The sequence below is a fragment of the Sciurus vulgaris genome (genome assembly GCF_902686455.1).
Source record: "Sciurus vulgaris genome assembly, chromosome: 12".
NCBI classification, from domain to species: domain Eukaryota; kingdom Metazoa; phylum Chordata; class Mammalia; order Rodentia; family Sciuridae; genus Sciurus; species Sciurus vulgaris.
Window position 1 is genome coordinate 21,851,643 of NC_136473.1, and position 18,138 is coordinate 21,869,780.

General features: G+C 39.7%; 1 protein-coding gene across 1 annotated transcript in view; it reads left to right on the forward strand.

Annotated features, from left to right (window-relative positions):
• PRTFDC1 (phosphoribosyl transferase domain containing 1) overlaps nt 1-15,460 on the forward strand; it is a 95,508-nt gene extending 80,048 nt beyond the window's left edge. The window contains exons 5-9 of the mRNA XM_079106344.1: nt 8,348-8,365; nt 9,715-9,797; nt 10,276-10,322; nt 12,804-12,880; nt 14,226-15,460. Coding sequence (XP_078962470.1) covers nt 8,348-8,365; nt 9,715-9,797; nt 10,276-10,322; nt 12,804-12,880; nt 14,226-14,273 — 273 coding nt within the window. The 3' untranslated portion in view covers nt 14,274-15,460. The remainder of the gene's footprint in view (nt 1-8,347; nt 8,366-9,714; nt 9,798-10,275; nt 10,323-12,803; nt 12,881-14,225) is intronic.
• Nucleotides 15,461-18,138: the final 2,678 nt, after the last annotated feature.

Genomic DNA, 18,138 nt, shown 5'->3' on the forward strand with positions numbered 1-18,138 from the left:
TTAGAGTGCACCAGGTAAATATTTCTAAGATGAATCAACGCTGATTAGTCAGGTTATCAACTGTCACAGCAACTTGAGTTTAGTGACTGTGCAGTTCCGGGTGCCCAGCTCCAATCAGAAGGGAATGCTAGATGAGCCATGCATGTCACACCATACACTTTCAAATATATCGAATCCATCCACTCTTCTCATCTCCCTGCTTGTCACCCAAGTCTTGACCCATGCTACTCAAAGTCCAGGTTAGGGAGCAGCAAATTTTTTTCTATAAAGGACTGGATAGTAAATATTTTAGCCATTTTCTCTTAAAATGCTCAACTCTGCTGTTAAAGTGTAAAAGCAGGCATGTAGACACTATCAAAACAAATATATGTGACTGTGTTTCAATAAAACTTTATTGACAAAAATAGGCAGCAAGACCAGATTTGACCCACAGGCTGTAGTCTGCTGACCTTTGGTCTAAGAATTAGCAAGGTAGAGCCATGTGGAGGCTTATTAGAAATGCAGAATCTCAGATCCCACCCCAGATCTGCTGGATTAAAGTTCTCATTTGAACCAGATCCCAGACAATTCCTGTCTACATCAAGGTTTGAGAGGCTAGGGCAAGGCCACCTCTCTCCTTTGGAGCTGCTCTACTGCCTAACTAATGTCCCTGAACTTCTACCTTCCCTTAATGTTAGCTACCCTCCAGACCATTCTCCCAGAAGCAGCCAAAGGGATCTTTTCAAAATGCAAATTGATTCCATCACTTGCCAACTGAAATCCATTCAATGGCCTCTTAATTAGGGTTGTCAGACTAGTGAAAACAAAACAAAAGATGCCTAGTTAAATTTGAATTTTAAATAATGAACAAAGGTTTAGTAAAAGATCCCCCATGCATATTTAGTATAAGTGTGTCCCCTGCAATATTTGGTACATATTTATACTAAAAAATTTTTGTTGTACCTGATATTCAGAGGTAGATGGATATTCTGTATTTTTACTTGGCAACCCTACTCCCCGTGCTTCTGCAAATATGATCCAAGTTCCTCACCGTAGCCTGTGTGATCTGGCCCTGCCTCTCCATAGCCCATCTTTTTCCATCACTGGCCCTCTCTTCACAGCACTGGCTAAACCCCTTTCTGCCAAAACCTTGGACAGTCTGTGGCTTCTCTCTGGTCTCTGTTTTCTTCCTACCCTTCAGATCTCAACCCAAATATCTCATTCAATATTGGAGGCCTTCCCTAACTTGTTGTCTAAAGTGAGTTCAGTATCTCGCCCTCTATACCCTTCCTAGCCCTGCCTGGTTAATCTCTCTGGGTGTGTGCTGTTTTCATTATAACCATCTTTGTTGTAGGGGAGATCCCCAGAGCCAAAGTGACCATGGAGATCCACAGTGACCACTTCTTGTGATCCCACAGGAAATACTTCAATTAAGGCACTCAGAGTAACAGGCAGGAGTCTATTAGAGAGAGTGAGGATAAGGATGCTCAGTAGAGGCTCTGAGCAGACCGTCTCCCAAGGGAAAAGCATAGCTTTTGCAGAGGTCCGGGCTTTCTGCAGGATTTGGGTTCCTTTGTTCTTGCCTTAACCATGCAAAGGTTTATTACCCTTGGTACAGCCTTCAGCAAATTTTCTTTGTGAGGGTCATGTTGACCTGGTCACAAGAAACAGTTGTGACATGGTTTTGAAACAGTAATTCCCTTAAGGGGTTATAATTAACTATGGCTAGAAGAGGTTTGACATACCAATTTCGTTTTCCTGATGCTTGTCTGCTTTGATGAAGTTTTCTGTTACCCCAATCCTGTGACTTATGGACTCTCTTTGATGTATGTTTGATGTCCTCCCTATAAGTTATCTGTCTTCATTGTCCTCTCCTCCAACCTGCTTATGACTTTCTACCTTATATTTCCACAACCCGTAGTATTTATTTGGGGCTTTTATTTTCCTGTCTCCCCACTGGAAAGTCAGCGTGAAGTGGGCAGGCACCATGTCTATGTTATTCCCCATCCTCTCTCCAGCATCGCACGGGGCCGAGTCCACAGCAGGTTGGGATAAATATTTGGTGAATAGCGAGTGCATGATCCTCTCACATAGCAATCGAAAAGAAGTTTTCAATTAATTTCAGGAAAAAGGATGTGGCAGGAACAAATCGTAAATTTTAGCCAAATTGGCAAGTTTGCATTTGGCAAGTGATGGGATCCAGTTTGTATTTTAAGATCTCTTTGGCTGCTTTGGTTTGGAGGGTAGTGCAAGTTAAATGAAGGCCGAGGTCAAGCCAAAGGGCACATTAACCAGCTGTCTAGGTTAGCACTGGAGAAGTGTTGAGGGAGGGAGGGAGTAGTCTCTTTGTAGGGACCCAAGAGCTTTGGTGTTGCAAGAGATTCAAAGGACTGAGGAAGTAAATGCTACACAGCTCAGGGTGGGAGAAGCGAAGAAAAGTTTGACTCAACTTTTGGAATGTCCTTTTGCTTGAACAGATAAAGGCATTCGCGTGACCTGCGCTGTTCAGCCATCCTTCAGCCTGCTGGTGAAAGGTTGTCCATTGGGAGTTGGACTTTGAAAAAGAACTTTCAGAACTGGGGTTGTGGCTCAGTGGTAGAGTACTTGCCTAGCATGTGTGAGGCACTGGGTTCAATCACCAGCACCACATAAAAATAAATAAATAAAATAAAGGTATTTTGTCCATCAACAACTAAAAAATGTTTTTAAGGAAAGAACTTTCAGAGGCCTCCTAGAATCTTTCTATCATGAAAAATAGGTAGTCACTAGAAAAAAAAAATTTAAAGGAAGAGGCACTCAACAATTATCGGGTCTTTGTCTTAATAGTTGTAAAGGAAAGTCTGAAACTTTGATAAATGTCTGCCCTGGATGAAAAGGTTGTTAATAAGCCATCACCTCACTTACCCCTACTCATGTGGTCATCATACGGTTTTTCCACCACCAAATTTATATCGAAGTTACATTTATCATTGTTATTATCTGCAAGCCACTTGTACACATCTTCTCTTATTTAATTTTCAGCACCCAGAGAAGAGCTCCAGTAGTCTTTCCTTGGTCTTAAAGAAATCCAAAAAGGAAGGATTCCTTGGGATTGCAATCATCTTAGAGAAAGGAGGGTGCATTTCTTACTTGGGACTAGAAGATCTGGAAAGAACACAGAAGAGGGAGGAAAAGTGTGGTGGAATGGGGGAAGAAGGGGAAAGAAGGAGAGCTAGACAGGAGGGGACCAGCATGAATGCAGGAAATGAGTCAGAAACAGGGAAATAATAAGAAAACATCTGAAAATGTATATTGGGTTTGGTGTATAGAATACATTGAGTTGAACCTGCTCAGAAAAATAAAGGGAAGCCACAAAGCTCTTGAGCTGAGGTGACATCGTGGAGCTGTGTTTAAGAAGGAACGTGACCGAGGGAAGAATGAAGGGTGAGAAGGGAGAGGAAGTAACCTGAGCAGGTGCATTGGATGAGCACCGCACTGCGGAGGAAGAGCAGCATCAAAAACAAAGTGAGATAGAAAGCATTTTTTTTTACATGAAGTTTGTTTATGAAAGAACTTTGTAGAACATGGGGAAGCAACTCACCTACATCATTTTGCCATGCTTGGAGTTAGCAGGATCCTCCACCCTGTAACTACTATGTCATTTCTGGAACTCTCTAAAGACATAGGAGTTAAAATATTTAGATAAAGGAGTCTCTAGACAGCTCCCATGCCCACACCCCTCTCTCTCTCTCTCTCTCTCTCTCTTCTTCCTTTCTTCTGCTTTCAAGAGAAGCTGGCTGAGTCATGGTTCTAAATAGGTCATTGCTGTTGAATAGAGGGAGCCCTAACAATTAAGTTAAATGGCCTCTTCGGTTCACAATGTTAAAAGCATTTTACTTGGTGTGTTTTGAGCTGTCTGCACGACGTGCTCACTGGCTGATTTTTTTTCAAAGTTGATTTAATCCTGGCACTTCATAAAATGTGTGTATCCATTAAAGCAAGATTTTTATTCATGTTCAAGAGAAATCTCTGAAAGGGTGGAATAAAACCAAACGCAGGGAAACAGACCCCTGTCTGGCAACAGGGAGACACAGATGTGCAGGTTGAGTGCAAGATTTCAGGAGACATGCTCCCCCCCACCGCCACCCCCAAAGAAGTTTCTAATCAAATGCCAGAACGAAGCATCGGAACTTGCCAAAATTCCCCCCTTGGCTGCCTAAACTGTTTAAATCATTCCTTTTTTTTGGATCTGACTAGGCTGAGAACAATAATGGAAATACCCACTGACGGATGGTTCTGGCAATTTTGTGAATTATCACATAAAATGAAATGCTGGACTACATTCCTTTCTCTGTGAGGTTTATAGTCACACTCCTACTCATGCTCGGCATCACTATACAGCTCATCTTCACGACTCCGTGGCCCTCAGAGTAGTGTGACCACAGCTGCAAAACTGCATTGCTGCAGATTAGACAGTGTGGTTTGCTAATCATTTTATTTTAAAAGATTAAAAATAGGAATAACCTCTTTAAGAAAATCGTTTAGAATTTGTCTGATTCTCTCCTTTCTTGCTTGCTTCTTCGCTAGGGAACTTAATGTGACTAGCTTTGATCAGACTCATGCAATAGCAAAGGAAGAACACATTCTAGAGAGTCCCCACAGGATTTTGCAGCCCCCAGGCTGCAGATTTTACTGGCTTTCTGGGAGGGAATGAGCTAGGTGTGATGAGATGACTAAGACAGTAACTGGCAAACATCTCAGATTCAGTGATCAGAGTTATCAGATTGGAAGTGTTTCCAAAGCACAGCGTGTTCAGAAAAAATTTTCCGAGGTTGCCCACTCAAAAAAATGGGTATTTTAGAAGATTGCTTAGTCCAAAATTAAAAGCTGTAGACCTGAATTATAGTTTTTTTTTCTTTTTTTTTTTGAATTATAGTTTGATTAAGAGGAAATTTCAAATCATTAAGGAAATATGGAGGCAATACATCAAAAGTAGAATGAACTAGACAAAGTAAAAGAAGTGTGGGCAAAATTGTTCATTCATTTCACAGGCATTTATTGAGCAATTACTATATGCTAGTCCTTTGGCTCTTGGATCTCTTCTTGGTACATTAAAATATAAAGAGATTAGGTCCTTTAGACACTAGTGAAAATTTTTCCTAAAGTTAGGATAGTTACATCTTCTGTACTCTTGGACCTTCATGCTACATCATTCCATGGTGGAAGGCAGAAGGGCAAGAGAGAGCAAGAGTAAAAAAAAGAAAAGGAGGCCCTAAATTGCTTTCATAATAATCCAGTCTCATAACACCTAACCCACTCCTGCAAAATGACAAAAATCCATTCTTGAGGGCAGAGCACTCAGGACCTAATCACCTTTTATTAGGCCCTAACTTCCAACATCCTTGAATTAGGGATTAAGTTTCCCACACAAGAACTGAGGGGGACACATTGAAACCATAGCAAGATCAGATGCATGGTCTCAGATGGAACAAACAAGTCACAAAGGCCATTTTAAGGACAACTAAAAAAATTTGACTATGTAGTTGACTTTATATGATATCCAAGCATTATTTTTGTTAGATGTGATAATATTGTGGATATGCATAATAGAAAATGTCATGACTTTAATTAATTTTAAAGTACCTAAACATTTTTTTTCATTTCTTAAACAGTTAAATATACATCAAAAATTTAGAAACTCTTAGGGTTAGGGGATAGCTCGGTGGTAGAGTGCTTGTCTAGCATGCACAAGACCTTGGTTTCTAGTCCCAACATTACAAACACATACACAAAAATTAGAAAATCTTTATATGTTCTGTTTTCAAACTTTATGTGATTTTTATTTATATATTATAGAAAGTATAAACTGTCTTTTATAAGTATACATGTATTTTATATATTATAATATGTGCACTTTCTATAATTTAAAAATGAATATTTATACTTGAAAACACTTTTTTAAACTAGCAACCTATATTTATTATATGTGCAGAAAGGGTACTAGGGATTAAACCTAGGGACACTCTACCACTGAGCTACATCCCCAACCTTCTTTATTTTTTATTTTGAGACAGAGTTTTGCTAAGTTGCCGAGTTTGGCCTCAAACTTGTGATCTCCCTTGTCTCAGCCTCCCAAGGAACTGGATTTACAGGCATGTGCCATTGTGCCCAAAACAAAGCATATGTTTAAATATATACTGGGCTGAGGGCATAGCTTGGAGTGGTAGAGAGCTTGCTTACCTAGAATGCTTGAAGCCCTGGATTCAATCCACAGTAATGTAAAAATACATATTTTTATAATATATCTTATATATTTATAATGTGTGTATACATATATACATGTATGTGTATATATACATACATGCACACATATATACATATATATATATATTAGATATACAAAAGTAGTAGCCAGAAAAACACCTAAAAGAAATAAACGTGACTGCCTGTTGGAAGCAAAATTGGGTGTGATGAGAGGTGATGTGGGAGTGGAGTGGTTTTTTTTTAATTTTTTAATCCCCCACCCCCAGAATACAGGGCCCAGGCCCTTGCATGTGGTAGGCAAGAATTCTGTCTCTAAACCACATCCCCAGGCCTTTTTTAAAATTTTGTTTTGAGACCAGGTCTTACTAAGTTGCCCAGGTTGGCCTTGTACTTGGGATATTCCTGCATCAGCCTTCTGAGTAGCTGACATTACAGGCATGCACCATCACACCCTGCCAAACCTTTTAATCTTAAAAGGTGTTTGAGTAATTTTGACAAAATATCTCAGGATTGGTACACATCCAAGTCCCAATTCCCAACCACCACTGTTTGCTAAAAGTTGTAGCTAATCTTTTCAAAGATGACACTTCTGTTTTGCAATATTCTGCACCGTAAGAAAAAAAAAAATCAGGTCAAATTCTTTTCAGTATACTCTGCTTAATTAGAAAAGAATGCACACTAACATATTTTAGAAAGATATTTCTTCTTAAAATTGAAAGAAAAAGATTGTGAGCCAGCGAATTAACCATGAAATTCTTCCTGGTTGGCCAGTAGGCTTGGTTGATAAGCCTCAATCAAATGAAAAACACGCATTCCAACTAACTGCTACGGAGTAATGTTTAAAGTCATAGCAAATCATGTTCAAAATGCCAAGGGACTCCTCTATCAATATGACTGTTAGAATAGGGGATATGATGGCTTGCCCCACTCCAAAGTGGACAATATAATCTTGCATCTTAATAATAAAATTAAATTTTTAATGTATTTAATTAATACAAATACCAGGCCTGAGAGAAAAACACTTCCAGAAGGATATTTCTATGGAAGAATATGTGACATGTGGTACAGATTTAGCAGAATTGTTGAGTGGGTGGTTAGCATTTTTATTAATTAAATCTTTTGCAATAGAAAGAACTTAGATACCTACTGTCTAAGATTTGGTCCAATTTCTAAAATATTATATAAATCAGGTAAATGAAAGGTAATCCAAAGAAAGAAAAAAAATTCTATTACTTTGAGGGAATATTCTCAACAGAGTTCATTGGAATGGCATATTAACAGTCATATTTTAATTTGTTGGGACAGCATTGACATGTTACTACTAATTCAATTAATTGGTTGATATGAACTCATTAATAAGCTTAATCAGTTATTATTATTTCATTCAAAAATAATGATTGAGTATCTATATGCAGGCATTATGGCCGAGTCTGGGAATACAGTTGTACCCAAGACAAACATGATCCCTACCAAGTGGAGTTTAGAGTCTAGTGGGGAAGATAGATATCAAACAAGAAATTAAAAACAAGCATAAGCAGGGAGAAGTAGATGAATGCCTTACTAGCATGTAGCAAGGGATCTAATCGTGTCACCAAGAATCTATACCAGACCCCTAACAGCGCCCTCTAGCCACCCCTTTCCTCAGGGTTGAAAATCCCAGGGTAAACACTAAGTCCCTGGGGATTTGGGTGGCATCACTGGACAGAGCAGTCACAGCGGATATGTGTTTCTCCCCACCACCGCTTCCATTAGTGATTCAGTTTATGTTGACTTGTTTTCCTGGAGAAACCTTAGTAAGCTTTGCATCCCAAAGAAATGCTGAGTGGGGACATAGAGCAGAGTTACTGAAGTGGGATCACTTTATGGATGGCTTTTCAGACAGGTATTATGGTCTAAGATAAGCCTGCTCCTAACCTGAATATACATACTAAAACTGTAACTCCAAGTAATTCAAGAAGGATTGCTAAACTGCTTCTGAAATACCTAGCTTACCTCCAATCATTGGGGTTAGACGGGTGGAGAAAAACCTACTACACAAACTGAGATTCTAACTAAGCCAAGCTTGTGTTTATCTCATGAGCCAGATTGTCATCATGTTCTAAAGTATGGGTTTTGTTTATTTCAGAATGTCCTCATTGTTGAGGTAAGCTGGCTTTTCCTTTTCCGTGTTTAGGAGTTGCATGAACCTAAGGGTGAGTTTTAAAATGTACGACTTGCTATTGAATTGGCCAAGGATTTACCAAGTCCCCCTGTGTGTAGTTCTCCACATTTATCAAATAGGGGCCAACTATAATTGCTAGCTTCAAATAATTCAGAATCGAAGCTCTCCAGTAATAGCTGTGTGGTACTTTATCCTGTTTTATATCCAATTTCATGCATGACTAAATTGGTTCTTATACCTATTTGTGAATCAGACAGTAGTAGAGAAGAGTAAATTAGCCCCCAGAATCAAATTTATTTAACAGTAAAATTAAGGTTAGAACTCTCTTTACCCTTAATTCAGGATTCTGCTAATGTCCTCTAATGATTTGCATCAATTTTCAAGTACTTGCAGCCTTAAAATCATAAATAAAACCTATTTAAAATGGCAATCTAAGGGAAAACTATGACCTTTTAAATTTGTTTTTTTTTTTCTGTTAAAAAGAAAAAAAAAGGAACAAAAAGAGCTAGTCTATGGCAGCAGTAAACTGATACAGCAAATGGCCATGATTCCTTCAGGAGCGCGCCTGCCTTATCAGTTGACAGAAATTCAGGCGAGCTGATCTCGGGCTTTTGTTCCACAATTGCCTGAATGCGCCTTCTGTGTCTTCAGTTCTGACTGCACACAACCCGTGGCGTGGACCCTCCAGCCAAACGAATTGCCCACCCCTGGTTAAATTCAGACCTGTTGTGTGGATAATCAGCTCCTGACAGCTGATTTCTGTCCCAAGGACAATAAATTGCAGCAGCAGCAGCTCATCAGCAGAGATGAGCCTGGGCCCACTGCAGCCGCAGACCCTCAGAACTCACAGGCTGTCACCAGCTGCTGCCCAGACACATCTCACTTCCCAGCCAGAGAATCCCCTAGTGAGTGGGGAGGACAAGGAGGAGGTGGCTTATCCATTCAGTGTATTCAGATGTACATCCCATGTCCATGAAAATTCATGTGTCATGTATTGTGTTACATAACCTCAGGGCCAAATTTAGGCCTTGAATGTGCATGCGTGAGTCCCAATATACTCAACCAGGAGAAGCTGCACATGGTCTCCAAAGGCCAAATTTGCCCCTTCAACACAGCTCAAGGATGCAAGGAAATATTCACCAGTATATGCCCCCAAAACCCAGCTTCCAGAGAGAAGTAACTAAGAAAACAGAACCAACTCTGCTTCCTTGATTGCAGTCAGATGGCATTTGTCATTATGATGCATTGTTAACAAGGAAAATCTCTCTGGATGAGAAAGCTATTATGCTGCTCAAATGCACTTTACTGAATTTGTCTGTCCTTTTGCAAAGGATGTCGTTGGAACTGGAAGGACCATGAAAGCCCTGCTCACCAGCATAGAGAAATACAAGCCCAACATGATTAAGGTAGCCAGGTGAGTAAGACATTCACAGCATGCTGATTTCTGTTCTTCCAAACAAGCCCAAGAGGGATCCTAACACAGAATGGTTTTTCTCCAAAAGCATGTCTACTCCTAATCACTGGCCCTTTATCCCAGAGTGTTATGATTTGATCACACTGAAAAATAGCCCATTTGATTGCTACCCTGAGAGAGGAAAGGGGAAAGGACGTGTTCTGCTGTGTTTCTGAGCCCCTCTTGACCATCCATAAGCCGTTTCCAGGAGCAGCTGCATGAGCCCCTGTGCAATTGCTGGGCTCTCTTCTTTTTATCCTGAACCATTGATGTAGTGCCACAGCAGCAAGGGCAGAAATTAAAAGAGGGTTGTAACGATGCTCCACAGGCTCAAGGGAAAAAAAATACGTACTTCAATGATGTTTAATTCTATCTGCAATGCATACTTTATTGGAATCACTGAAACAATTTTTTTTCTTTTGTTTTGTTTTAATGACAGTTTGTTGGTAAAGAGAACACCTAGAAGTGATGGCTTTAGACCTGACTGTAAGTGTTTTTGGGTTTGGGGTTTTTTGTTTGTTTGTTTGTTTTTTGGTATGTTTTTTGGGTTTGGGGGGTAGTGTTTTGTTTTTTGCTTAAGAATAATTGATTCCGCATTTTCTGGCAATCAGAAAATTGTAGGACTGATAGTCCCACAAATTATCTTCTCCACCTTATGGAGATTAGGACCCTTTAAAAAGGAGGATCTTAAAACTCATTTGCATCTTTCACAGAAACTCCAGTGCATTGGATATTATTATGTTTTGGTTTCATGCAGCACCTTAACTTCAAAGAACTTAGCTGATCAGCTTCCAGGCGGAAGAACAGTTACCGTGCTGCGCTGTTTCAGACACAGGATTCCTGCCTGGCTGCTATCAGTCACAGAGGCACTGAAAGAGTTTAGAAGGCTCCTCATTCCACCTTCAGAAACTATTTACAGACAATGCACAATGGTGACCTTTAGCCAGTCTGAATTTTAGCACACAGGAGGGGGAATATGAGATCTCTCCCAACCACCTCTAAAGAGAAGAGGCGGAGCAGATATCTCTAGGTACCGTCTTCACACTTTCAGACACGTGTTCTAGAGAGCTTTCTTCATCTAGGCCACTTTCCCCCTCCTCCCATGATAGGACTAGTTTTGATGCCAGAAACGATAAACAAGCAGCCAGATTATTTATTATTCTAACACTAGAGGCAATTTTTTTTCACTTGCATAAGGAAGAATTCAGCTTGATTTTTATAACTTACATTTGTTCTAAAGCCCCTGGGATAATTTGGCTACAGTTCTCATCAGCAAGCTGAACAAACATCAGAGACAGGCACCGTATGGATGGGTCATGTGCCAGTGACTCTTTAGTCTAAAAACAAGTCTCGTTCCTCTGCTGGATGTACTGACTCTAGACCTTGTCAGTTCTGTGCAGACAGACGCAGTCGTGTGTTCCCATTGGTTGTGGCTTCAGGAATCTAATCTGTATGTCATTAAGTTTACCAAACAGAAATTTTATAAGGAAATCATATAAGATTGAGATAATAATTGAAATGAAGTTGAAAAAGAGTCATTTCAGACATATCCAATTATTACAAATTTCTTGTCTTATGTGACTTATGACAATACCATAAGTAAAATAATGGCAGCTGACACTAGAAAAAGCTGGTGGTGTGCCAGACACTGTTCAGGGAGCTACACAGGTAATTTGTTTCATTCTTTCAACCGCTCTCTAAAGGTAGCTGCTGTTGTTATACCCACTTAACAGGTGAAGAAATGGAACACAGTGATGTTAAATAGGCCATAGCCATGCCGTAGGGCCAAGATTGAACCCAGGCAATCTGTTTTCAGTAATGGCAGTTGCAGATGTAAGTGTAGGAGCTGCACTCCTTTGCCATTGAGTGATGGGGCACTTTTCTCCTCTTTATTTTTTTGCAAGAAACTCTGCAGTTTGGAGGAATCAGACAGGCTTCCTGACCAGTGATCCTGCAATTGGGTCCCCTAGAAAATGCACCTCTAGCACATTCAGTATGTAGGAACCCGTTGGTGTCTCCATGAGAGAGTCTTTGGTCATAGGAATGGAAATGGTGGGGTGTAATCAGCAGGGAGCTAACTGTCTATAAGCCCACCAGCAGTACCAAGTACCATTTAATAAATTAAGCAAGCCCATCTCTTCTCTGTTATACTGTAATAAATAAACTTGTAAGATCCCAAAACACTGAAAAAGTTTGAAAACTCATTAGACCAAGGCACATTTACTCTGTCTCAGGACCTCTGAAGAAGGACAGCTCTTGTCTGTTTCTTAAGAACCCTTTTCAATAAAAAAAAAAAATCTCCTTCCTTTCAATAAAGTCTTCTTTTACTCACCCTAAGTACCTTGTGCTGCATTTAAATCCATTTCCTCTTATTCTGCCCTCATTAGAGATAAAGAGCTAATTAATAACCTCTGCATTGTGGACTCAAAGACCAGCGTTAAAATAAGCCTTAGCATTCTCTTCCTGAACTATCCCAATTCCCTTCATCTTGTCCCCCAGGTTTTGCTCTCCAGCCCTTTAACCAACCCAGAACACTGATTCTGTAGAACTGCTTCCCAGTTGCTGCGATCTGGGCACCTGTTCATGTTTGCAGTACTGTGATACTTTCTGTTTGAACTGCCCTTAATGCTTTTCAGAGAATTTTCTTTGGCAGTATGTCATTACATACTGCCTGCTTTGGAACAACAGGGCCACATGACTCACTCACACACTTCTTAGCCACTGAGCTTCTTGAGCCCTTCCTCAGCGCTGTGCACTAGGAGTCCAGTCACATATGTTTGCTTATTTGCCTTATTTCTCCAAGTAGTCCTTCTGGCCGAGGTTCCTACTGGGCTTGTCATGTGCATTGCTCACCATGAGTCTTTCTTACTTCTGTCCAAATGCAAAGTCTTCACTGCTTAAGTGCCAAAAACAGCATATGGTGACATTAGACTTATGTACTCTTTTTTTCTCTCTCTTTCTGCTAAGATGCGGGATTTGAGATTCCAAACTTATTTGTGGTGGGATATGCCTTAGATTACAATGAATACTTCAGAGATCTGAATGTAAGTCTTACATGCTAAGCCCTAATCCTCTTTCCACAAGAATTTAACAGCGACATCAATTTAACAAATCAATGAAATAGTAATACTAGTAATCATTATTTATTGGGTCTCTTCTGTGTCCTGATATATTGGGCAATTTGCATCTGTACTCCCTGTTCACTCCTACCACCCTGCAAGGTTGGGATTAGGATGATGGAAGCAAATGATGATGATCTCTATTTTGTAGTAAAGAAATAGGAAGCAAAAAAACACAATTATGGCTCCACATTGATTTTTCTCCATAGTTATTGACTATGTCCAATCAATCATAATGATAACTAATATTCTCTAAAGTGGTTCATGTCAGTACTTGAAGTCTAACAGGTTCCAATTACAGTGGCATGCAGCTTGTTACTATTATTACTGCTTTTGGGGAAATGGATTCAACCCACAGACACGGACCCCCAGTGTGGCCCAGTTTGTGGCCCTGATCAATCCTGAATGATGTAGAAGTAGACATTTTACCCAAAATGGAGCAATCAGTATCTTACTCCTAGAAATTAGATACTTAAATCAAAAGTCACAGAGACCTAAGGTCTTTGGACATAAGCCCCAGAGAGCACCCCCAAGCACCATGGGCCAGTCTGAGACACCCTTGTTCCTGCCTTCCACCTATTCCATTGCTCAGCTCTTCCTTGGATTCTGTTGGCATCCTACCAATAACCCTCCCACACCCTTTTTTAGCCTACATTAGCCTGACTCCATTTCTGTTGTTTGCAATAAAAACATTCCTAACCCATGTCTTGCTACCCAGAAAGGGGTGATTAAGAGTCCATGTTTCATTTCCACTGTTATTTCTCCATTTACCCAAGCAGCTGTCACTAGTAGGAGATTTCTGTCTCCATCAGGGATAAGCATGCTGAACCCTTGGTGTTTCTGGTTTTGGGTACCTGGGGAACCAAATTCAATTTGGGCTAAGAACTAAAATAACAAAGAAGCTGGGCAGAGTGGTGCACACCTATAATCTCAGCAACTCCGGAGGCTGAGGCAGGAGGCTCACAAGTTTAAGGCCAACCTTGCAACTTAGCAAGAACCTGCCTCTGAATAAAACATAAAACCTGGCTCGGTGTGAAAGTACCCCAGGTTCAATCTCCAATACCAAATAACAATAATAATAATAATAAAACAAAGAACCTTTCACCAAGTATTTGGATGGGCCTCTTTAGATTTTATGCAAAAATACACACATACATGTTTAAATGAGCAAAAACCAACAGAGGGTGGCATGCTATTATTGCTACATCACATTTTCTGTACCTTGTATTTTGTTAAGAAACTGATACGTGTAAATCCCTTATTGTTTCAGCACATATGCGTGATCAATGAACACGGTAAAGAAAAATATCGAGTCTGAAGAAGCAAATTCATACCATCGACCTCCCCATAACATCGTTCTCACTACTATACTACACTCAGGAAGCCAGCCAGTAAAGTCTGTCTCCCCGGGCGACTTCACTCAGCAGGATGTAAAAGAAAAATGTTTTAAGTGAGAGCTTTCTTTTCTGAGCTATAAAGAGTACCAAAGGTTCTTAAGGAAAAGAAAGCAGTGCTTTTATTTGACTTGTTCCAAATTCAACACTCCACCTAATGACTCATAAGTTCTCTCCACCTTCACACTCCTGAGTTACACCTTCTTTTGTTTTGATAGTCATTATGCTTGACTACCATTCCCAGGAATACCCCACCTAGTTACTCAAATATTTTTCACCTAACTTTTTTTTTTAACACCCTAATTCTGTAATATTTTATACTATTAAGAACTGGGAAACCTTTTAATGTAAGTCCTAAGCCGACATACTAGGAATGCAGCTAGATTCCCATACTAAAAAAGGAGGGAAAGGATAACTTAGTATAAATTCCTGTTTGTGCCTTTCTGACAGGACATCATTATCTGCTGTGACAAAGCCTTTCAGAAACGCAGGGTACGATGAATCTTAATGATGTTATGAAATGAGCCTTTGCTTAGTGCTCTTGATCGGAGCTTCCGGTATGTGATGACAGTGTGTCGTGTATGCATGGATGTACTCAACTGTGTTTAATACTCTGCATTTTAATGAGAAAAGACACAATGGCAGCAAGGCCCTGGCTCCTACGCTGCATCCTTTCATCCGTGCGGGACCTGAGCAAATGGCGGAATTGAGTGGGGACTGTTTTCAATGCACTAAACTAAGCAAGTATAAATTTTTCCTCTTATTTGCATCAAAGGGCAAGACACTATTAAGTCTTGTCCGAAAGAGGAACAGAGGTTGAATTATTTCCCTAAGTGTCCTTATGAGACCAATTGCACAATCCGAGGTACTACAGGAGACAAGCATACCTATAAGTTTTTTTTTTTCCAAATAACACGTTTGTGGTTGTTGTTTATCATTCTTGTCTGCGACATTTTCTAATTTATGGGGATTTTAATTGAAAATAAATTGGAATGCCAATAGAGCTGTTTTTCCTCACTTTCTAAAAGAAATAAATGCAAAAAAATGATAATAATAAGCAGCCTTTGTTTGGTTCTGAGCCATATGTGGTGTATTGTTATTAGGTTCCAGCTTCTTTTAAACTAATAAAAAGAAAAAGAAAACTTGTTACATTTCATAATTGCTAACTGTTTGTCCTTCCACCTTCATATTTTCTGTGTACTTTTAGCTATTAAAATGTATATGAGCCAGTAACTTCAATACACCACTGCCAATGCTATCCTGTGGCTTTATTTTTGTTAACCTGGTTTAAATCCAATTTATGCACTAAAAATATAAGCAAATGATTAAGCCAGGCTAATTTATAAATGAGCCTGGGCCTCCCCTCCCCCAGGCTCATTTATAAGAACAAGGAATTTTAGTTGTAAGGGAAGATTTTTCTGCATATCTTTGTTTCAGTCCAAGAAGAAAACAAACCACACCCAGATATCCCAAGGAAGAAAAGAATGGAAGAACTTTGGATTGTGTCGAGGGAATTGAGGGCAGGGGAGGGGGCAGGGGAAGGAAAGATAGTGGAATGAAGCAGGCATCATTACCCTATGTACATGTATGACTATGCGAATGGTCTACATCATGTACAACCATAAGAACAAAAAGTTGTACTCCATTTGTATACAATGAATCAAAATGCAGTCTGTAAAAATAAAAATAAAGAAATAAGAAAGATATCCCAAGGGAGGGAGTCAGCAAAGGGAATCCCTCCAGTTTGCTCAATAGAAGAATTAGTACCCAAGTTACAGATTAATAATATGTATAAAGCTGGCCAATTTCTTGAAATATCAGAATTAATGTTCTAAACATAATTTTCTACCATGCCACATTTTTATCAGAAGACCTAGAAAAATCCAGGCACACATATGATCTTAATACAAATCATCTATACATTATATAGTACAAAAAGATTTTCTTAAAATCTTGAATTTTACCACATGTGGTGGCGCACATCTGTAATCCCAGTGACTAAGGAGACTGAGACAGGAAGGATCGAAAGTTTGAGGCCAGCCTTGACAATTTAATCTCTTGTCTCAAAGATAAAAAGGGCTGGGGATGTAGCTAAATGGTAGAATACCCTGGGTTCAATTCCCAGTACCAAAAAAATAAATAAATAACACACACACACACACACACATTGAATTCAGTGTATATGAATTCAATGATTAACAACAAGTCCACTTATTATTTTAGTGTTCTAAACCAAATTAAATTAGTGGGGGGCCAAGGGTGTGTGTGTTTCATTGGGAAATTTTGATTCAGTTATAACTACATATGTCCAATCCCCAGTACCAAATACACACACACAAACACACACACATTGAATTTTTATAAGCATTGGTATCATTTTTGAGAATTGTGTGTTTATTCAGATTAGAAAAGATATTGATCTATTTTACAAGATTTTGAGAACTTGTATAGTTAAGACCGAAGAAGAAGAAACGCTAAATACATAAGAAGTTTAACCATCCCTACAATTTGTTTCCTATCAAACAATATTTTTACAGTAATATACAAGTAAGGCATCTTGGGAAGAATAGTATTTCCTTTTCACTTGCAAAACTCTAGTTTTTAATACCACTGAGTTTATTCATCTTACAACAAAAATGTAAGAGCTTATTACCTGATTAACAACAAATCTACTTATTAACTCAGTGTTCCAAAGCCAATTAGTGGGGGGGGGGGGGGGATGTGGGTGTGTGTGTTTTATTGGGAGATTTTGATTCAGTTATAATCAACATAATTTCCAAACAAATCAAAACTCTTCATTATAAATTGTCCTTTTCTTACATGGACTGGAACCATATGTTGAACTGTGTACCCCCAAATGTGAACTGCAAATAGTCAAATCCCAGTGTGCCTTGTGTAATCCTTGGCTGTCTTTGACTGTAACATGGTTTTCCATGTGTTGGCTCTTCCAAGGCTATGAAAACAGCCTTTCAGAGCATAGTCAGGCATTTGCTCAGCTTCCTCTGGAACAAACTTGTATTTTCCCAGTGAAGAGAGAAAGTAACATCCCAGCTCCAGAGACCTGGTATCATGGACAAAATGGTTTCCAGCTCCTTTTGGTATTGGGCTCCTCCTCCCCCAATCATTGGTACTGGGAAGACAGTTTGGACCCAAGATAGACAGCTGTAGTTCCTGCCTTCTTGGAGTGAACTTTACAATGTGTATGTACAGCCAGGTAAATAAGAAAACAAGAAATATGCAAAACAGTTTCAGACAGCTCTAAGTGCTGTCTGATCAGAATGAAATAGAAAAGGAGTGATGGAGATGGGAGGTTGTTCAGTGGGGTATTCGGGAAGAGCTTCTTTGGAAGGTGACCTTTTGGGATGGAACTGAGTAATGAGAAGTTTACCATGCAGTCCTCTGGGAAAAGAATGTCCAGGTGGAACCAGCAGCCGCCAAAGCCCCCACTTCAGGAAAATGCTTGGTGTATTTGAGGAACAGCAAAGAGGAGGAAAGATTGGAATGGAGTCAGAGAGAGGAGAGGGTAGGAGATTGCCCTAAGGAGGGTAGGAGATGCAGCATTAGCTCATTACAGGGTCTTGTAGGCTGTCCTGTCAATCATTCATTCATTTATTCATTTAACACATGTTTATTTTGGGGACCTGGGATTGAACCCAGGAGTAGTTAACCACTGAGTCCCATCCCCAGCCCTTTTTATTCTTTATTTTGAGACAGGATCTCACTCAATTGCTTAGGCCCTCACTAAGTTGCTGAGGCTGGCCTTGAACTTGCAATGCTTCTGCTTCAGCC